The sequence below is a fragment of the Castor canadensis genome, chromosome 5, assembly GCF_047511655.1.
Source record: "Castor canadensis chromosome 5, mCasCan1.hap1v2, whole genome shotgun sequence".
Classification (NCBI taxonomy): Eukaryota; Metazoa; Chordata; class Mammalia; order Rodentia; family Castoridae; genus Castor; species Castor canadensis.
The window spans coordinates 1,800,465-1,817,159 of NC_133390.1; the positions used below are offsets into that span (position 1 = coordinate 1,800,465).

General features: G+C 48.6%; 2 protein-coding genes across 2 annotated transcripts in view; both read left to right on the forward strand.

The window, feature by feature from the left end:
- The window catches only part of Tspear (thrombospondin type laminin G domain and EAR repeats), a 188,969-nt gene that overhangs the window by 147,185 nt on the left and 25,089 nt on the right, over window positions 1-16,695 (forward strand). The gene's annotated exons all lie outside the window — the stretch shown is intronic.
- Window positions 11,305-15,511, forward strand: LOC141423175 (uncharacterized). Its single transcript, XM_074072505.1, has one exon. The coding sequence runs from the start codon at window positions 11,505-11,507 to the stop codon at window positions 12,402-12,404; it is 900 nt and encodes a 299-aa protein (XP_073928606.1). The 5' UTR covers window positions 11,305-11,504; the 3' UTR covers window positions 12,405-15,511.

Consider the following 16,695-nt stretch of genomic DNA (forward strand, 5'->3'; position numbering starts at 1 on the left):
AGCCCAGGGATGGCCTGCAGGCCCTGGGGCTTGTCACCAACAGAGGCCAGATGTGGCATCACCGCAGGTCACCAGCACATAAGCACAGCAGCTGAGAGACCCACGACTGTACCGTGCCATTCGTGCGTTCACTGGAGAAGTGCGTGTCACGTCACTGCTTTTCTTTCATAGGGTTTTTGGTTTTGTTTTTTTGCCTTTTGTTATTTTTGTTCGTTCATTTGCAGGCACTGGGAAGCTGCACTCCCAGCCCTTTTTGGCTTTAGTTATTATTCAGGTAGAGTTTTTTACTCAGGGCTGGCCTGGGACCTCAGTCCTCTTATTTATGCCTCCTTCATAGCTGAGATTATGGGCATGAGCCACTGCAGCCAGCCTGATTTTTTGTGTTTTAATTGCTATTTTAATGCAGTTGGCTTTTTTGATAATCCCAATGCGTATTTCCCTTCATTCATTTAGAAACCTGCAAAGGTTTCACAGGGCAGCCAGGGAGATCTGTGGCACAAAATAGCACAAATGGCAAAAACCCCATTCCAGCTTTGGCCTCCTGTGGCTAGCAGGGAGATTTTTCCCTGCTGTTTCCACTGTTTTTGCAGAATGGCTGGTCGAGTCACCTCGCTAGCAAGTTCCTGGGAAGGAAGGGAACCCCTGTGATGACTTTTTGATACTTGGGGCTAATTAGAAATGTTCTAGCCCCTTCCTGCTGTTGGCCTTAATTCTTGGGTGGACTTTTCTTTTGGACTCTGTGTCTTTCAATGTGTGCAGGTTTCACTTTATTCCCACCTGGTTTTCACCACGTGTTCGTGCAGAGCCAACACAGACTTGGGGACTCCCTGCCCCAGGGTGACTGGCCATAAGGAAAGGAAGACACAGGCCTTACACTGTCATTTTCCTTCCCCAGGTCCAAGTCCAGCACCAGGGCAAGGGCAGCAGGCACAGCAGACACTGGCACCCTGGCTCTCTCTGTCCAGGGTCTGGACGGGCAAGCCTGAGCAAACCCACGCTGCTTGAGGGCGGCATGACCATGATGTCTGGAGTTGGCATCCACTATTTGCCCCATTTGTAGGCAGGGTGGTCTCACCATGCAGGAGCTGGGAGAGGCATCTCACTCCCATGGTCCCTGGCACCTGGGGCTGGACCCCAAAAGTCATTCACTGTCCATGACCAGCCTGGTCACGGCTGATGACAACCCTCCTTTTTGAGTGGGATACTGGAAAAACACATTCCCTTGGTTTTACAGGATTGGGGGTCAGCATGTGGGACATGGTAGTCCCTGCTACTGGAGGACCCCCATTTCTAGACATTACGGCCAACTGAGTGGAAGACAGGAGAGGGGCCCCTGACCACTGTCCATGCAAAATCTGATTCTTCATTACTGTGTGTCTGTTTAGTCATGACCTTCCTTACTTGCTTTTGGTTTTTATCTTACAGCCATTTTGAGAGATATTTTTTCAGGAGGGATAGCCGAGTGAGGAAACTTTCCAAGCTCGTGCTTTTGTAGAAATGTGTTGCTGTTGTCTTGCTTTGAGGAAGATGTCATAATTACAAAAGAGAAAACGTCAACCTTTGTACACTGGTGTTTCCCACCTCTGTGGCTGTAGCAGTAAGAGTCCTGGGGTCGGTTGGATGTGGGTTCAGCCCTGGTGCATATGTACTGCTTCTTCCTCTGGCCATATGACTATTTCTTGCCTCCTAATTAAAAGCTTGCCATCCCGCCTAGCGTGGGCTAGAAGATCCCTATCCTACCCGGCAAAAGCATCATTGTGCCTCAGCTCAGTAGCTGTCTCCTGATCATTTCTTTATGATTTTGATCCTAATTGTGCTTTCTCTCTGCGTCATGACTGACTTAGCATGTTCTCTTTTCTCTCCCATACTCAGGAGTTTTGTCCTTTCTGCCTGTGTTTTGGGTAACAGGGAGGCACTGTTCAGTTTGTCCTTAAAGCCATAGTATCTGAAGCTTTGTGGAACTGAGTTTGCTCTTCCATCCCTGGTGGGAAGTTTTTAATCCAGCCGTTTAGTGTTGAATTTCCTGGCACACTTGCAGACTTCTGTTTATACTTTTTCTGGAGTGGAGAGAGTCAGACTAAGACTAAGATCCTGTGTACAGACCCGATTCTGCCCCTTTTTTGCTTTGCAACAAGGCACAGGGTGCAAGGCCTCTTGATCTTCCCATCATAACCCATCCAGGAGGTGACATGAAAATCGAGTCTGTAGATGGGAAGTGCTTAGAACATGGCACATCCACCTGTGCTCAGTGACAGCACTGTCTCCTGAGCTTATGGAAGCTGCCACTGGAGTCTGTGCTAATAGTTTTCTTCTCCAGGATCACAGGGACCACACCTTGTAATCCACCAGGGAAAGCACTGCCTGAGGACTCCAGGGGCAAGTCCCACCGCTCACAGACTCCTGGGTCTCCACCAAGAGACTTTCATGGTGAGCGGAGCCTGTGGGCATCACCCATGGGTGGCTGGAGTAGCCACAGGAGTGTGCAATGCACTGTGCCGAAGGACACTGGGTGTGAGGGGAAATTTGATCAAAACTGGTGATCTAAACCAAGTGGAGGTGCGACAGTCCTGACCCTCTGCAGTGACAACTCGTCCTGGCAGGTGATGCTCCAGGTGGACGCCCAACTGCTGTGACTGTTTGCCTACTGCTGGCCTTGCCTGGTGTCCTACAGATCAGATTCAGCTCAGCCAGCCCTGCCCAGCACAGAAGGTTTATGAACTGAGCCCTGGGGAAGACCCTCGTGACTCCAACACCCACCCGGAAAGGGAAGGGCACTGTGGAGCCTCCTGACAGGGAGAGCACACCCTGGAGGGGATAAAAGCCCAGGAGCCCAGAGCATCACACACCACTCACCACTGACCACTCACCCACCACACCACCCACACCCTCCTCCAGCCCAACCCACCATGAACATGTCCACCATGTCCGTCTGCTCTGACGCTTACACTGACGCCTCCTGGCAGGTAGACGACTGCCCAGAGAGCTGCTGCGAGCCCTGCTATGCCCCCAGCTGCTGCCAGCCCAGCTGCTGTGCCCCCGGCTGTTGTGCCCCAGCCTCCTGCCTGACTTTCATCTGCTCCCCAGTGAGCTGTGTGTCCAGCCCCTGCAGTCAGTCAGTCTGCACCAGCTGCTGCACGTGCTTGTGCTGCCAGCAGTCTAGCTGCGAGCCCTCTTGCTGCTCCTCCTCCCCCTGCCAGCAGTACTTCTGTGTGCCCGTGTGCTGCAAGCCCGTGTGCTATGTGCCCATCTGTTCTGAGGCTTCCCCCTCATGCTGCTAACAGTCTGGCCTGAGCCTGATTGCTGTCTGCCTCTCCCCTACCCACACTCCTGCTGTGTGCACATCTGTTGCAAGCCTGCCTACCTCATGCCTGACTGCTCTGGACCTGCCCCCTGTCCGGCCCTCTAGGTTGCCAACCTGGTCCAGCCAAGCCTCAGCAAGGTCTAAGGCCTGAGCCTCTCATCACTTCCTCTCAGAGGTGCTGGCTGCCCCTGCCCCACCTCTGGCTCCAGCCTCAGCTATCCCCTGTCTGGGCTGGTCTTGCTGACCCTGTCCCCCACTCAGTTGTGTCCACTGTCAGCCTCTAGGCACCAATAAAACCTCCACTATCCCCTACTGGCTTTGTACTGACTGGTGCCCCTGGGTGGGAGGAGGCACAAGGAGGCCTGGTCTTGGGCCTGAAGACTGGGCCCTGCAGACTCTCTCCGTTTTTCTAGTTGCGGTGCTTGGGAGTTACTGCACAAGACCGGGAGCTCCCTTCCCATCTTTCTATGGTCTGCTGCCTGCCACTCACCAGGTCCTGCAGGCTCCAGAGGCTCTGTGCCCTGGTCCTATCCTGTGAGCCCCACCTGCACTCTGCAGTAGACACTACTCTTTTCTTAGACAAAGGTGGCATGGTAGGGAACAAGGAAAGACTTGGGCCTCAGCTGGATCAGCGCCCGAGGGCTCCACTGAGGAAGGTGTGACATCCCGGACCTCTGTGCACACGCATGGTCTCTGACCCATGCGAGCTTCTGGGATGCAGGGAACAGACTTCGCCTCGGAGCTCCCACCTAAGGGGAAGAGGCAGCAATACAGGTGGGACAGGGAAAGTCACATGCTTGAGGTGGCAGAGGAAGCCCAGAATGGCAAGAGCTCATGTCTTTGCAGAGGTACATGTGAACATTCATGTCCAGATGTAGTTTTACACCCAGCTGAGTGGGTGTGAGAAGAGTCTCCTGGAATTACAGCAGGGCAAAGGTCAGGTGACAGGCACTGATTCTCTACCTTGTCACAGCAGGGGCAGTCACAACAGTCGTGGGGACACACTGTTTCCTCTCTGCTATTTTGATAAGGAAAGTAACTTACAGGATATCTTACTGACTCACCTGAAAAGTCTTCCTTGCTTTTGCCAAGGTGCATAACATTCCTGAGGATGGCGCACTGTACTTGGTTTGTATAACACCACGTGGGCAGCATTTGAAATCTCTCAGTATTGACTGTGTGAGCAACACCACTGAGTGTCACTGCCATGCTCCTTTGCCCATGGATATAAATCTTCATGTTGCCTAAACTCCTAGGAGTGGGATTTCCAAGACTCGTTTGCCATCTTTAGATTATGAGAGACACTGACAGTGTCCTCAAAGGACTGCTCCAGGTTGTGCAGCTGAGAAACGGATGGTGTGGGGTGATCTAAGGGGTGCTCCTCCCTCAGAAACCACAGAATCGGCCTCATCTGAAGCTGGAGAACACTCACAACAGCAAGGGGACGTCAGGACATGCATGCCCTTATGTGTCTCCGCGTGAACACGTCCTCTTGCTCGAGCAAGAGGACAGCAGCTGAACCAGGAGGCTGTGCTCACCCTGCCCCACCCCCGCTGGACCCAGAACATGCAGTTCTTGTGGAGGCTGGAGCCAGAGGAGCAGAGTGGACCTTGTTTCAAGGAACTGTGGTCATCTGTTCTGGCCAGTCTGGGGCTCCCTGGAGGACTAACACACAGGCCTGTCTCGATTTCTCTAAACACAGGGCTTGCTGAAGACAGAGAAGCAGGTGAATGAACCAGCTACAGCCACCTGAGTATCACCTAGATAAAAGTCTGGGAGGAAAAGGTAGGCAATGAGATACTTTGGGGACAAAGAGCTTTGAAAGCTCCCACATATCCTGGGCGTCTAGAAGTCCCCATACCTAACCATGAAGGGTCTGTTCTCAGAAAGACCTGGGAAGCTCTCAGTGCTCACCAGCTAAAGTTCAAACTCTGAGCAAGCAGGAAGTGAAGGAGTGAGCAGGAAGAGCAGGGGATGGCAGAGGGGAATGGCCCAGTTGTGAGCAGACGGTGTGCCCAACACACAAACAAAGCTCCAAACTTAGGGAAAAATATTTTTTGACTCCCAGCGTATTAGTCAGTTTTCCTTCACTGTGACAAAATACCTGAGATAAAAAACTCACAAGGAAGAAAGAGCTATTCTTGCTCATGACTGTAGAGGTTTCAGTCCCTGGTCAGTTGACAGTTCCTGGTCAGTTGACTCTTGTTTTTGAACCCATGGTGAGGTAGCAAGCACAGCATGACAGGAACACATAATAGAGGAGGCTTCTCACCTCACGACAGCCAAGAAGCAGGCAGAGAGAGAGCAAGGGGTCACATCCCAGTATTTCCTTCAAGGGCATGATCCCAATGACCTAAGTTCCTTCTGGCTCCCACTCCTAAAGTATCCTCTGCTCCCTAATAACACCAGGTGCTCGGGAACAAGCCTTTAGCATTTGAGCCCAAATCCATTTCTGCTAGTTTGAGATCAAGATAGCTACACAGAGAGATTCCTAGCATTGCTCCCTTGCACTGGTGTATTGCAACCCACACTGGTTCATCTCTGCCAGACCGCTTCACTACTTCCTGGTCCCCTTCCCGTAGTATTAACACCAGGTGCATAAGGAACTCTGTCAAATCACATTCTGAGCAGTAGGTCAATGGAACATTGACAGCACATGACAAAGAACACAATTATTACAAAGCTACTTCAGAAAAAATGACAAAACAAAACAAAAACCATCTAGAAGCCACAAGAAATCAGCACAGAGGACAGAGAATCTGATATGCAGAATGATCCACTGTAATATTCATTGTCCAGCTTTCAATTAAAGTTGTCAGGCACACAATGAAGCCAGAAAAGAGACCTACTCACAGAGGAGTTGGGGGGAATCAATGAACAGAACATGTTCTGCTGAGACTCAGGTGTGCATACTAGATAAAGCCTCAAGTCAGCTTTGAGACACACTCAAAAACCTCGAGTCAAACCGTGGACAAGAGCTAAGAGAAACCAGGAGAACAGGGCCTCACCAAAGAGAAGAAATAAATAGAGAAAAGCTTCTACAGTTTCAACATGAAAATTTGACATGAAGAACATATGACATGAAGACAGATCCATTGAAATATTCCAGTCTTAAGAATGGACTTTTTAAATGAATAAATCTTACGAGTCACATGGAACACCGTCAAGTGTGCTACATACAACAGTAGTTCCGGAAAGAGAAGAGAAGTAAGAATGAGCAAACAAATACCTGAAGAATTAATGGTCAAAATTTCCTAATTTTAATGAAACGCGTCAAGCTGTACTTTCAAGAAACTCAGTGAACTCTGTAAAATAAGTGCCAGGGTCCCCATGGTCCACACCATAACTGAACTAAGAAGAGTCAAAAACAAAGGGAGAATCTTGAATGCAGCAAAAGAGAAGGCTGACAGCCAATGCTTATCAGAAACCATGGCAGCCAGGGTTGATGGATGATATATTCAAAGTGCTGGATGAGAGGAAGCAGGAAGAGTTTGTATCTGACAAAATTATCCTTCAAAATTGAAGGTGAAAGGAGTACATTTCCAGATCAATGCACGCTGAAGGAGTGATAGCCAGCAGACCTGCCTCACCAGAAAGGCCAATTCAGGTGGAAAGGAGGGCACTGGACATTGGCTTGAAGCTGTACAAACTCAGAACAGCAGTAAAGGTGTTAGTTTGGATTGTTTGTGTGTTCTCAGGATTTGCTCATTACATTTGTTCATCCTTTCTGTTGGTTTCTTTTTCACTTATATAAGGTCATTTATATAAGGTCGGTAGTGATGTCTCCCTTTTCATTTATGATTCAATAATTTGAATCTTTCTTTTCATATTATTCTACCTAAAAGCTTGTCGATTCTGTTCAAAGAATCAATTTTTTATTTCATTAATTGTATTATTGTTCTATTCTCTGTTTTCTCTGTACTCTAATCCTTATTTTCTTCTGCTAGTTTTGGATTTGATTTGCTCTTTTATTTCAGTCCTGGGGTTTGAGTGGAGAGCCTGTACTCATCAGGAAGAGCTCTACCACTTCAGCCATGCCTGTGGGCCTGGTTTGGTTTTTTTTTTTTTAATGGTTTCTCAAGGTGTGGAGTAGGATTTATGGATTTGAGATTTTTCTTCTTTTTTCATGTAGGCCTTTTTGGCTATCATTTTTTATGTGAGTACAGTTCTGGCTGCTTCTCAAAAGTTTCAGTTTGCTGTATTTTCTTTTTCATTCCTCTCAAAGCATTTCCTTACTTCCCTTGAGTTCTCCTTTGACCCGTTGGTTGATTAAATGTACATTGTTTAATTTACCCACATTTGTGAATTCTGGTTTTCCTTTTGCTTTGATCTCTAGTGTCTTTCTGTGGGGTCAGAGAGGATACACTGAGTGAGACAGTTTGTGGCCCAAAGTTGTCTGATCAGGAGAGGAATCAAAGTTGTCTGCTGTTGTTGGGTCGTGTTCTGCATGTGTGTGTCATAAGGCCCTATTGTGTTCTTTAGATACCACATTTTCTCATGAACTTGGATCTAGTTCTAGTTTTTCATTTTTCATTAGAGAGAATGGAAGTCCCTAACAGTTATTGTAGCACCACAATTGTCTATTTCTTTCTTCAGTTCTGTCCATTTTTGCTTCATATGTGTTAGGGTCTGATGTTAGGTGTGTAATGCCTAACATGCTTCCTTGATAGACTCACTCTTGTCATTATGTGGTGTCCAGTAGGGCTGCTGATCAGCTGCACCAACTTCCACTCACCAAACACTTCCTCCCCACCTGCCACGCCCCACCATCCTCCAGACTGCAGCTCCTCCCAGCAGGCCTCCATGTCCCTGGACCACACCCACGTGGCCTCTGGGCAGCACAGCATTTCACAGCAACTCTCACTAGAAGCAGTCCTCTCCCTAAACTCTGCAAAATCATGACAAGCTGACAAAGTTAAAATTGGTGTCATTTCTCTTCCAAATGTCTGGGAATTCACTGGCAAAAGTAATTACATCCAATGCATTCTTTTAATGTCTGTTGCCCAAGAACGTCAGTATTCCGCCTCTTCTCAGAGGACACCCCCACGGGTGTAGAGCTCTAGCTTGGAGCTTATTTTCTTCCAGACGATGAAGATATGATTCCATTGTCTTCTGGTCTTCAGCACTTGCATTCATAAGTCATCTGTCAGTCTTGTTGCTTCTTTGAAGGTGCTAATGTCTCTTTTCTTGCCCTCTGTTTTTTTTAAATCTTCCTTTGTCCTTAGATTTTCAGCCCCAATGTGCCCAGTTGTGGTTTTCTGTGTGCTGTCTTACTAAAGTCTTTCAAATGCTTTTTGGTTCTTCATCAATTTAAAGTTCCTCCCCATCATACCTTTAAATACTTTACTAGCCCTTCTCAATCTTCTCTCTTGGGATTCAAACCATCTTTTTCATCATGTCCCTATGTTTATTGCACCATTTTTTTCTATTTTTATGTTTTGCCCCCTCTTTGTCTTGATATTTCCTTACCTTCCTTCACTTATCATCTTTGTTTTTGTCTAATACGCTATTACTAAATTCTTAATTCCAGTTATTATGTTCCCATTTCTAGAATTTGTTTGATTCTTATTTATGGAATCCAGTTTGCCACTAAAATTCTCCGTCTTTTCTCCAGTGTTCTTAGAAAAAAATTCATTGCAGTTAGTTTTAAGTCCATGTTTGACTATTCTAATATCTAGCTCTCTTGCAGGCTTGTTTCTATTGTTTGTTTTTTCTCTTGGCCAATTGGTCTTGTCTTCTAGTGTGCCTAGTCATATCTGACCAAATGCAAGATGTTATACATGTAAAAATGTGATGACTGGCCCCTCATGAGCTGGGGCCAACCCTGCCAATGCTGTCACTGTTCGTGGAGACTGGGGTTCCTGGGAAGTGGGCAGAGCTACAAAGATTGGCCACTCTCTTATCCATCACATAATTGCATGTTTGTGTGGAACCTGGTGCTAAACAATTTGTAAACAACCTGCTTATGGGTCACGGTTTCACATGTAGCAAAGCAACTTCCTCGCCATGATCTATTGAAAATCATCCCATGACACAAGGGTTTGTGAACAAATAGGAAAAGATTTCTTTTTTTAATAATGGAAAAGAGTATGAAGATCATTTGGGTCTTTGATGGCGTTACCTGGCATCAGAGGGGCTGGAATGTTGTCTCTGGCAGAGAGTTAGGTTGAAGACAGATCACCTGAGCTCTACTGAGCTGACTCAAAGGTCAGTATCAGCCTTACCTCTGCTTTTTCTTTCTCATGGGGAGCAGCTCTTCACTTATATCCAGTGTTTGCCACTGAAAGCCTGGGCACTTTCCCAGAATCCCTCTGCTTCCTTGGGTCCTGAACTCTGTTTCCTTGTTGTTGATCTCCAGTTCCCTGAGATCACTAAAAGCTCTATTCAGTTTCTCGGCCTCTTGTCTATGACTTGTGAACTGGCAAATGCCTCAAGAAGAAAATCCACAATAAATGTAGGCTCTGTTCCAGCCCTTTCCTTGTGATGAAGGTCTGCTCGATCAAGTCTTAGCTGTCCTGGTACTTAATGGTGCTTTCAAACAATTTTCACCTATTAAGCAAGTTTCTTTATTTTCTAAGCTAGATGGTTAGATAAAAACCAGTTTCCCACTTGTGGAAGCAGAACTTGATAGAGTATTTTATACAGAACAAGAAAAAGTTGGCACAGTGCAACCATTCTCAGAACTCAGAGTTATTCTTTGGTAGTTTCTCTGGAGAAAAAAGTCCATTTTTTCAAGCACTTTTTTTTACTGAAGAGTTGTGTGTTGGATGCTATTGCAGGCCATTGTGAACAAGATAAAGATGCTCTCTGCTCACAGGAAGCTCACATTGTGATGGGAAGGAAAATAAGAGCAGGAAATAGCAAAGGCAGGACAGAAGTTAGGGACTTTGAAAAGAAATGCTGACAGGGACATGAGCTGTTATCATATAGTATCTGAAAACTCTGGTCTATAAAAGAGCACAAAGCACATAGCCAAAACAGACCAGTCCTCCATCCAATCTCAACCCTGTCCTGTCTCCAGCCCCCACAGGGACAGCGAGGTGAGGGACGTGACCTCCTGTCCTTGCTTGTCTACTCCTTCTTTGAGGCTCTAACTTAGTGATGGGGATGATACAGGGATGGGTGGGGCCGACATGGCCTGTGCTCTGACCACTGGTGTCAATTTCTCTGTGGCTGGTCCTGTGGCTGGTGCTACTGCTTGTCTTATTTGGCCAGGATCCACTTTAGGGAAGAGATACCCCATGGACACAGTGGAAGTTCTCCTCCTGGGTCTTGTATTTTGTGTAAGGCTAAAGGGACACCCCTGCTGCCATAGCACACTTATTACAACCTGGGTAGTAGTGGGCAGGTGCTATGCATAGGTGGCCACCTTCTGTCTTATTTTAGAAAGCCCCATGGGGAAGGAATGTCCCCAAATGCTGGCACTATTTCTAGACCAAGGCATAGCTTTCGGTGCTGCAGGCTCAGGACAGTATGGAAAGTTCAACTCCTATAACACATCTTACAATGAAATAGGAAGTGTGTGTTTTTATGCAAAACCATGAAACCAAGGTTGTATCACGACTGGCTGGAGGTGAGAATGTTTCTGGAGGTGTGATTAGGGCCTAAGATGGGGTGGGAAGCCCCTGGAGTTTGTTGCAAGATGTGGTGGAAAAAATGTACTCCAAGCTACTGATGAATCAAGTCACTGCTTGGGGCAGAGCTGTGGGTGAGCCTGGCCCCATGGTAAGGGCTGGCAAGGAAAAGTTCAGAGCACAGGACAGGGAGCAGGGCCGAGCAAACGAAGAAGGCAGCCACAGAGCCAGCAAGTTCTGCCCCTCAAGGCTGCTGTGGTTCACAGCACGGAGCGCATGGCCCAGAGGCTGCCAGAATGGCTGAGGGGAAGGGGCCAGCCCAACACCTTCCCTGAGAACAGAGTCCTGCTGCCTCCAGGCACAAGGACAGGGTAGACGGTGAACACAGGGCAGGATATGGGAAAGGCACTGAGGTAGGAGAAACTGTCCAGAGCTCAGTACAGAGGTCAGGTTCTGGGAAGGTCACTTGGCACCTCTGCTGGCCTCTGGGTCCTTGTCACAAGGTGGCAACTGTCCCATGGACTGGGATGGAAGCACTGAGAAGGGTTTGGACCAGGGGCAGCACTTCTCCAGAACCAGCTTCCTGCAAATGAAACAAAGCCCTGCGCTGCCAGGCCCGTGGCTGGACGATGCCCAGCAGCCATGGAGGGACCACGGCAGGTCCCACCATGCAACTCCAGCCTCACTGCTCACAGAGCCCACACTGGGCACGTGCTGGTCCTGTTGCTGCTCCTGGGGCAGACGCTGGCTGGGGAAGAACAAGCTGGACAACATCCCATGCAAACAAACACCCTAATGAGCGGGTCACCAACAGGAAAGGAGGCTGTGGGCCAGACAACAGCACAGGGATGGGTATAAAAGCCATCATCCCAGCACCTCACACACACACTCACCCACTCACAACTCACACACTCACTCACAAACCCTCCTCCAGCCCAATCCCCACCATGGCCATGTCCACCATGTCCGTCTGCTCTGACGCTTGCACTGACGCCTCCTGGCAGGTGGACGACTGTCCAGAGAGCTGCTGCGAGCCCTGCTGTGCCCCCAGCTGCTGCCAGCCAAGCTGCTGTGCCCCCAGCAGCTGTGCCCCAGCCCCAAGCCTGACCTTCGTCTACACCCCAGTGAGCTGTGTGTCCAGCCCCTGCAGTCAGTCAGTCTGCACCAGCAGCTGCACACCCTTGTGCTGCCAGCAGTCTAGCTATGAGCCCTCTTGCTGCACCTCGTCCCCCTGCCAGCAGTCCTGCTGTGTGCCCGTCTGCTGCAAGCCCTTGTGCTGTGTGCCCGTCTGCTCTGGGGATTCTTCCTCATCCTGCCAGCAGTACTTCTGTGTGCCCGTCTGCTGCAAGCCCTCCTCCAGTGTGTCCCTGCTCTGCCGCCCTGTGTGCAAGCCTGCCTGCTGTGTACCTGATTCCTCCTGCTGTGCCTCCTCCTGCCAGCCCAGCTGCTGCCGCCCAGCAGCCTCCTGTGTATCCCTGCTATGCCGCCCTGCCTGCTCCCGCCCAGCCTGCTGTGGGTCCTGCTGCTGATGGGCACGGTCCCCAGGGACAGCAGGCCCGGGTCCCTTCCTTTGGCCTCCTCATCCCTTCAATCTGCTCTTGACCTGGATTAGGTGGCTGCCACGCCCCAGGACAAGACATCCTCGTGTCCACTGAGTTGACCTGAGCTCTCTACCCCGTCTTGTTTCCCAGGAGCTCTCCTGCCCTTTGGGTCACTGTCCCTCCCTTCCTGTCCTCTGCTCTGTGTTGCTTCTCCTGGACTATGACCTGTTAGCGCCTCCTGGGCTCCAATAAACAGCTGATGTCCTGATTCTCGTCTCTTGTTTGTGGGACACAGTGTTTAAGCAGATAGCGGTGTCCTCCTGTCACAAATATTTCTAAGAGCGAGTTACTGATCCACAAGTCTCATGGAACAGTGGCTAATTCTGCTGGGGGGCCACAGGTGGGACTCAGGGCCACATCTGTGACAGAGAAGCTGAGCAGAAACTGCCCTGAGAGAAACTGCAGTCTGCAGAGACCCCTTGAGTGCCCTGCAGGGCAGTGACCTCCAAACGAGAGCAGCGCTGAGGCTGAGGCCAGGGAGAGGCACCACTGCTGGGTGACAAGGTCCCCAGTGACCAACACAAGCTGGACAGCATCTGGTGGCAGCCAGATTGAACTCATCACTCTCAGGACCTTGGTGATGCCCTGGGGTCACCTGCCACCAGCGGGGGGTGAAATTAGCCCTGTAACCACTGGCCAAGTCCTGCCTGTGAGAACTCTAGTGACACCCAGGGTGGGGATGGCCCCCATCTGTGCATCCTTTGGGTGAGGTGTTGGTCACTCTTGCCCATTGTTAACCGGGTCGCTTCTTTTCGTACTGCTGAGTGCTGGAGTCCTTGTAGTGTGGCCAGCAGCCTTGCCAGACACATTTCTTGTCATGTCCATGCCTTGCTGTCTCACTCCCTTCATGGCTACATCAGTGTTAAGTCATCCCAACAGAGAAGTCTTCAAGCCTAGCTTGTCCGCTGGCGAGTTCTGCCAAAATATTTAAAGAAGAAGAAATGATGATTCTACAGAACCCAGAAGACAGAGCACTTTACACTCGTCCTAAGAGCTCAGTGATACTTTGAAGTTCAGAAAACTGTCGACCAAGATCCTTAGTGGACAGAGGCACAAAAACCTCAACAGAATGTAAGCACATCAGTCCCATTGCAACACTGTGTACAATGATAGGACGAGAGAAGAAAGACAGTGTCATTATTTCAATGGATACAGGGGGAAATTACAAAATGCAACACTGACTCATGATTTGTTTAAAAAAAAAAAGCTCTGCATGAACTAGAGATAGACAAAGTTTACTTTTTAACTTGATATAAGGCATCACAAGACTCATAGCCAGGCCAGGCACCACAGCTCATGCCTACAATCCCAGCCACTCAGGAGGCAGAGACTGGGAGAATCATGGTTCTAAGTCAGGCTAGGCAAAAAGTTAGCAAAACTCCACCTCAACCAACAAGCCAGGGGTGAGGTTCATGCCTGTGATCTCAAGCTATTCAAGAGGCCGTAGGTAGGAGGACTATTGTCAGAGGCTGTCCCCAGGCAAAATATGCAAAACCGTACCTAAAAAATAACCTAAAGCAAAAAGGGCTGGGGAGACGGCTCAAGTGGTAGAGCACCTGCCTAAGAACATGGCCCTGAGTTCAAATCCCAGTACCACCAAAAGAAAAAAACAGAAAGACTCATGGCAAATCCCTTCCCAGTGGTAAAAGACAGAGCACTTGGTGTCCCCCCTCTCCTGTCCACATCCCACTAAGGGACCTCCCAGTGGGACAAGGCAAGGGAAAAAACCAAATAGACACACATTTAAGAAAGGAGGATGTAACATTGTGTCTCTTCACAGACAGCATGATTGTCCACATGGACAGACAGAAAGACTCCTGGGACTGTGAGTCCCGCAAGGTGAAGGATGAGCCTAAAATGACAAAAGTAACAAAGGCTAATTGTACTCTGTGTGTGCACAATAGCAGTTGGAATTTAAAGGTTTTGTTTCCTAATAGAATAAAAAGTGACAATTTAAGATGTGAATCTAACAGGACATGAAACCACTGAAGGAAGGCGTCAAGTGACACAACTGTGCCCATGGTGGCACACTCAACAGGCGGTGATGCTCTGTCCTCCAGACTCATCGACGGACAGGGCAGTCCCGACCAAGTGCCCCAGAGCTCTCCTTGTCATCGGCGAGCTCGTTCCAAAGCCTCTGTGGTAAGGCACATGAGCCAAACAGCAATTCGGAAAGGATGGGCTTGCACTTCCCGGCTGCAAGGTTCACTGTGACCAGGACAATGCTGTATTGGCAAGATCCAGGTGTGCAGGTCAGCGAACGAGAAGAGGGCCCCCGTGGAGAAAGTCTACTGAGTTCTCCTTGAGGGGGTCGGCTTTGAGACAGGGTCTTGGCATGTAGCCCACGCTGGCCTCAAACTCAAGATCCTCCTGCCTCTGCCACCCGAGCGCTGGGATTGCAGGTGTGGGCCACCACGCCTGGCGTGGTCTACTGATTTTTCACAAAAGTGAGAGGTACATATCTGACACAGGTGGTGTCTGTACGCCAGAAAAAAAAAGAAAGAAAGAAAGCTGAACTTGAACCAACATCTTAACCTTGATGTAAAAATTAAAATAGATCATAGCTCTAAATGCAAAAGTGTTTAGCCACAGTAGAAAGACTCTGTGTGTGACCTTGTGTCAGGCAGAGTTCTTCAAATCAACACCAAAATTACGATGCATAAAAGAAAAAAGATAATAATTTAGACTTCATCCATATTAAACTTTTCTCCTTCATGCTGGAGTCAATGAAAGGACAAGACATGGGGAATAGAAATACTTGTGAATGTGACCAAAGTTCTTGTATGCAAAAGATAAAGAAATTTCAAGCTGAGTGCTGGTGGCTCACTCCTGTAATCCTAGCTACTTGTGAGGCTGAGATTGGGAGGATCCCAGTTCAAGACCAGCCTGGGCAAACAGTTTGTGAGACACCCCGTCTCTAAAATAACCAGAGAAAAAATGGACTGTAAGCATCCCATTAAAAGAAAGAAAGAAAGAAAGAAAGATGCAGGGCACCGGTGGCTCACACCTGTAATCCTAGCTACACAAAAGGCAGAGACCAGGAGGATGGCGGTTGGAGGCCAGCCCGGGAAAAGTAGTTCGTGAGACCCTATCGTGAAAGAACCTTTCACAAAAAAGGGCTGGTGGAGTGGCTCAAGGTGTAGGCCCTGAGTTCAAACCCCAGTACTGAAAAAAAAAGAAAAAAAAATTCAATATGAAAAAAATCTGAATTGAAATGGAAGCTTCAAGATGTGAAGAAGTGTTTTTCCAAGAAAGAAGCGAACCAGTGCACAAGAATATTCCCAAGTCTTTAACTGTTAGGGAAATGCGGACCACAGGCCCACTGGCACGGCTAAGATTAAAGACTGACCCTGCCAGGCGCTGACACGGCTGTTGGAGGAGGGGACGTGTGAAGGGTCACCCCCACAGGACAGTTTGGCAAGTATGCACATGAAATAAACTGGGCACGTCGTTAGTCACCAGAGCAACGTAACGTAAAATTGTAACACCACTGCATCTACTCAGATGGCTCCAATTAAAACAAAAGCAACTTGCAGCCTCAAGTCCTGGCAAGGGTACCGAGAAACTAGCACCCTCATACCCTGCAGGATGGCACAGCCACTTTGGAAAACAGTCTGACTGTTTCTTAGGAAATTAAGTATACAGTGCCATGTGACCTAACAATTTCACTCCTGTTAGGGAAGCGAAAACTCATCAACATGCAAAAACTGTACACAAATGGTGTTTATAGAAGCTTCGTACATGCTCCTCACAAACAGAGACAACCAAAATATCCTTCACCCTCTGAATGGACAAACTGTGGTGCATCCACACCGTGGAATACTACGGAGCAACAAAAAAGAATAAACCGTTGATCTATTCCACATCTTGGATGCATCCCAAGCCATTTTGCTAAGAGAAAGAAGCCAGACCCTAAAGGCTGTGTTGCATGCCGGGCTCTGTTCGGTATTCTGTATACCAAATGTCTACTTTATATGACAGTCTAGAAGAGATGGGGATGAGGGAGGACTGACCACAGATGGCCACACAGATAACACTTTGGTTTTGCACGAGGGACTTTTTGAGGGTGATGGGCTTCCTCCATGGTTGATACAGGACTCTCTGCACTTGTCAAAACTCAGAACTGAACACCACAGCGAGCGTTGAGATGGAGGACGGGGCGTCTGGGCTCTGTGGGTCAAGGTTTTAGGGAGCATTTGCTCTACCTGAGAAGTTATGA

Excerpts from the sequence above, each read along its gene's own strand:
- LOC141423175 (XM_074072505.1), top strand. The coding sequence starts at position 11,505 with ATGCCCAGCAGCCATGGAGGGACCACGGCAGGTCCCACCATGCAACTC.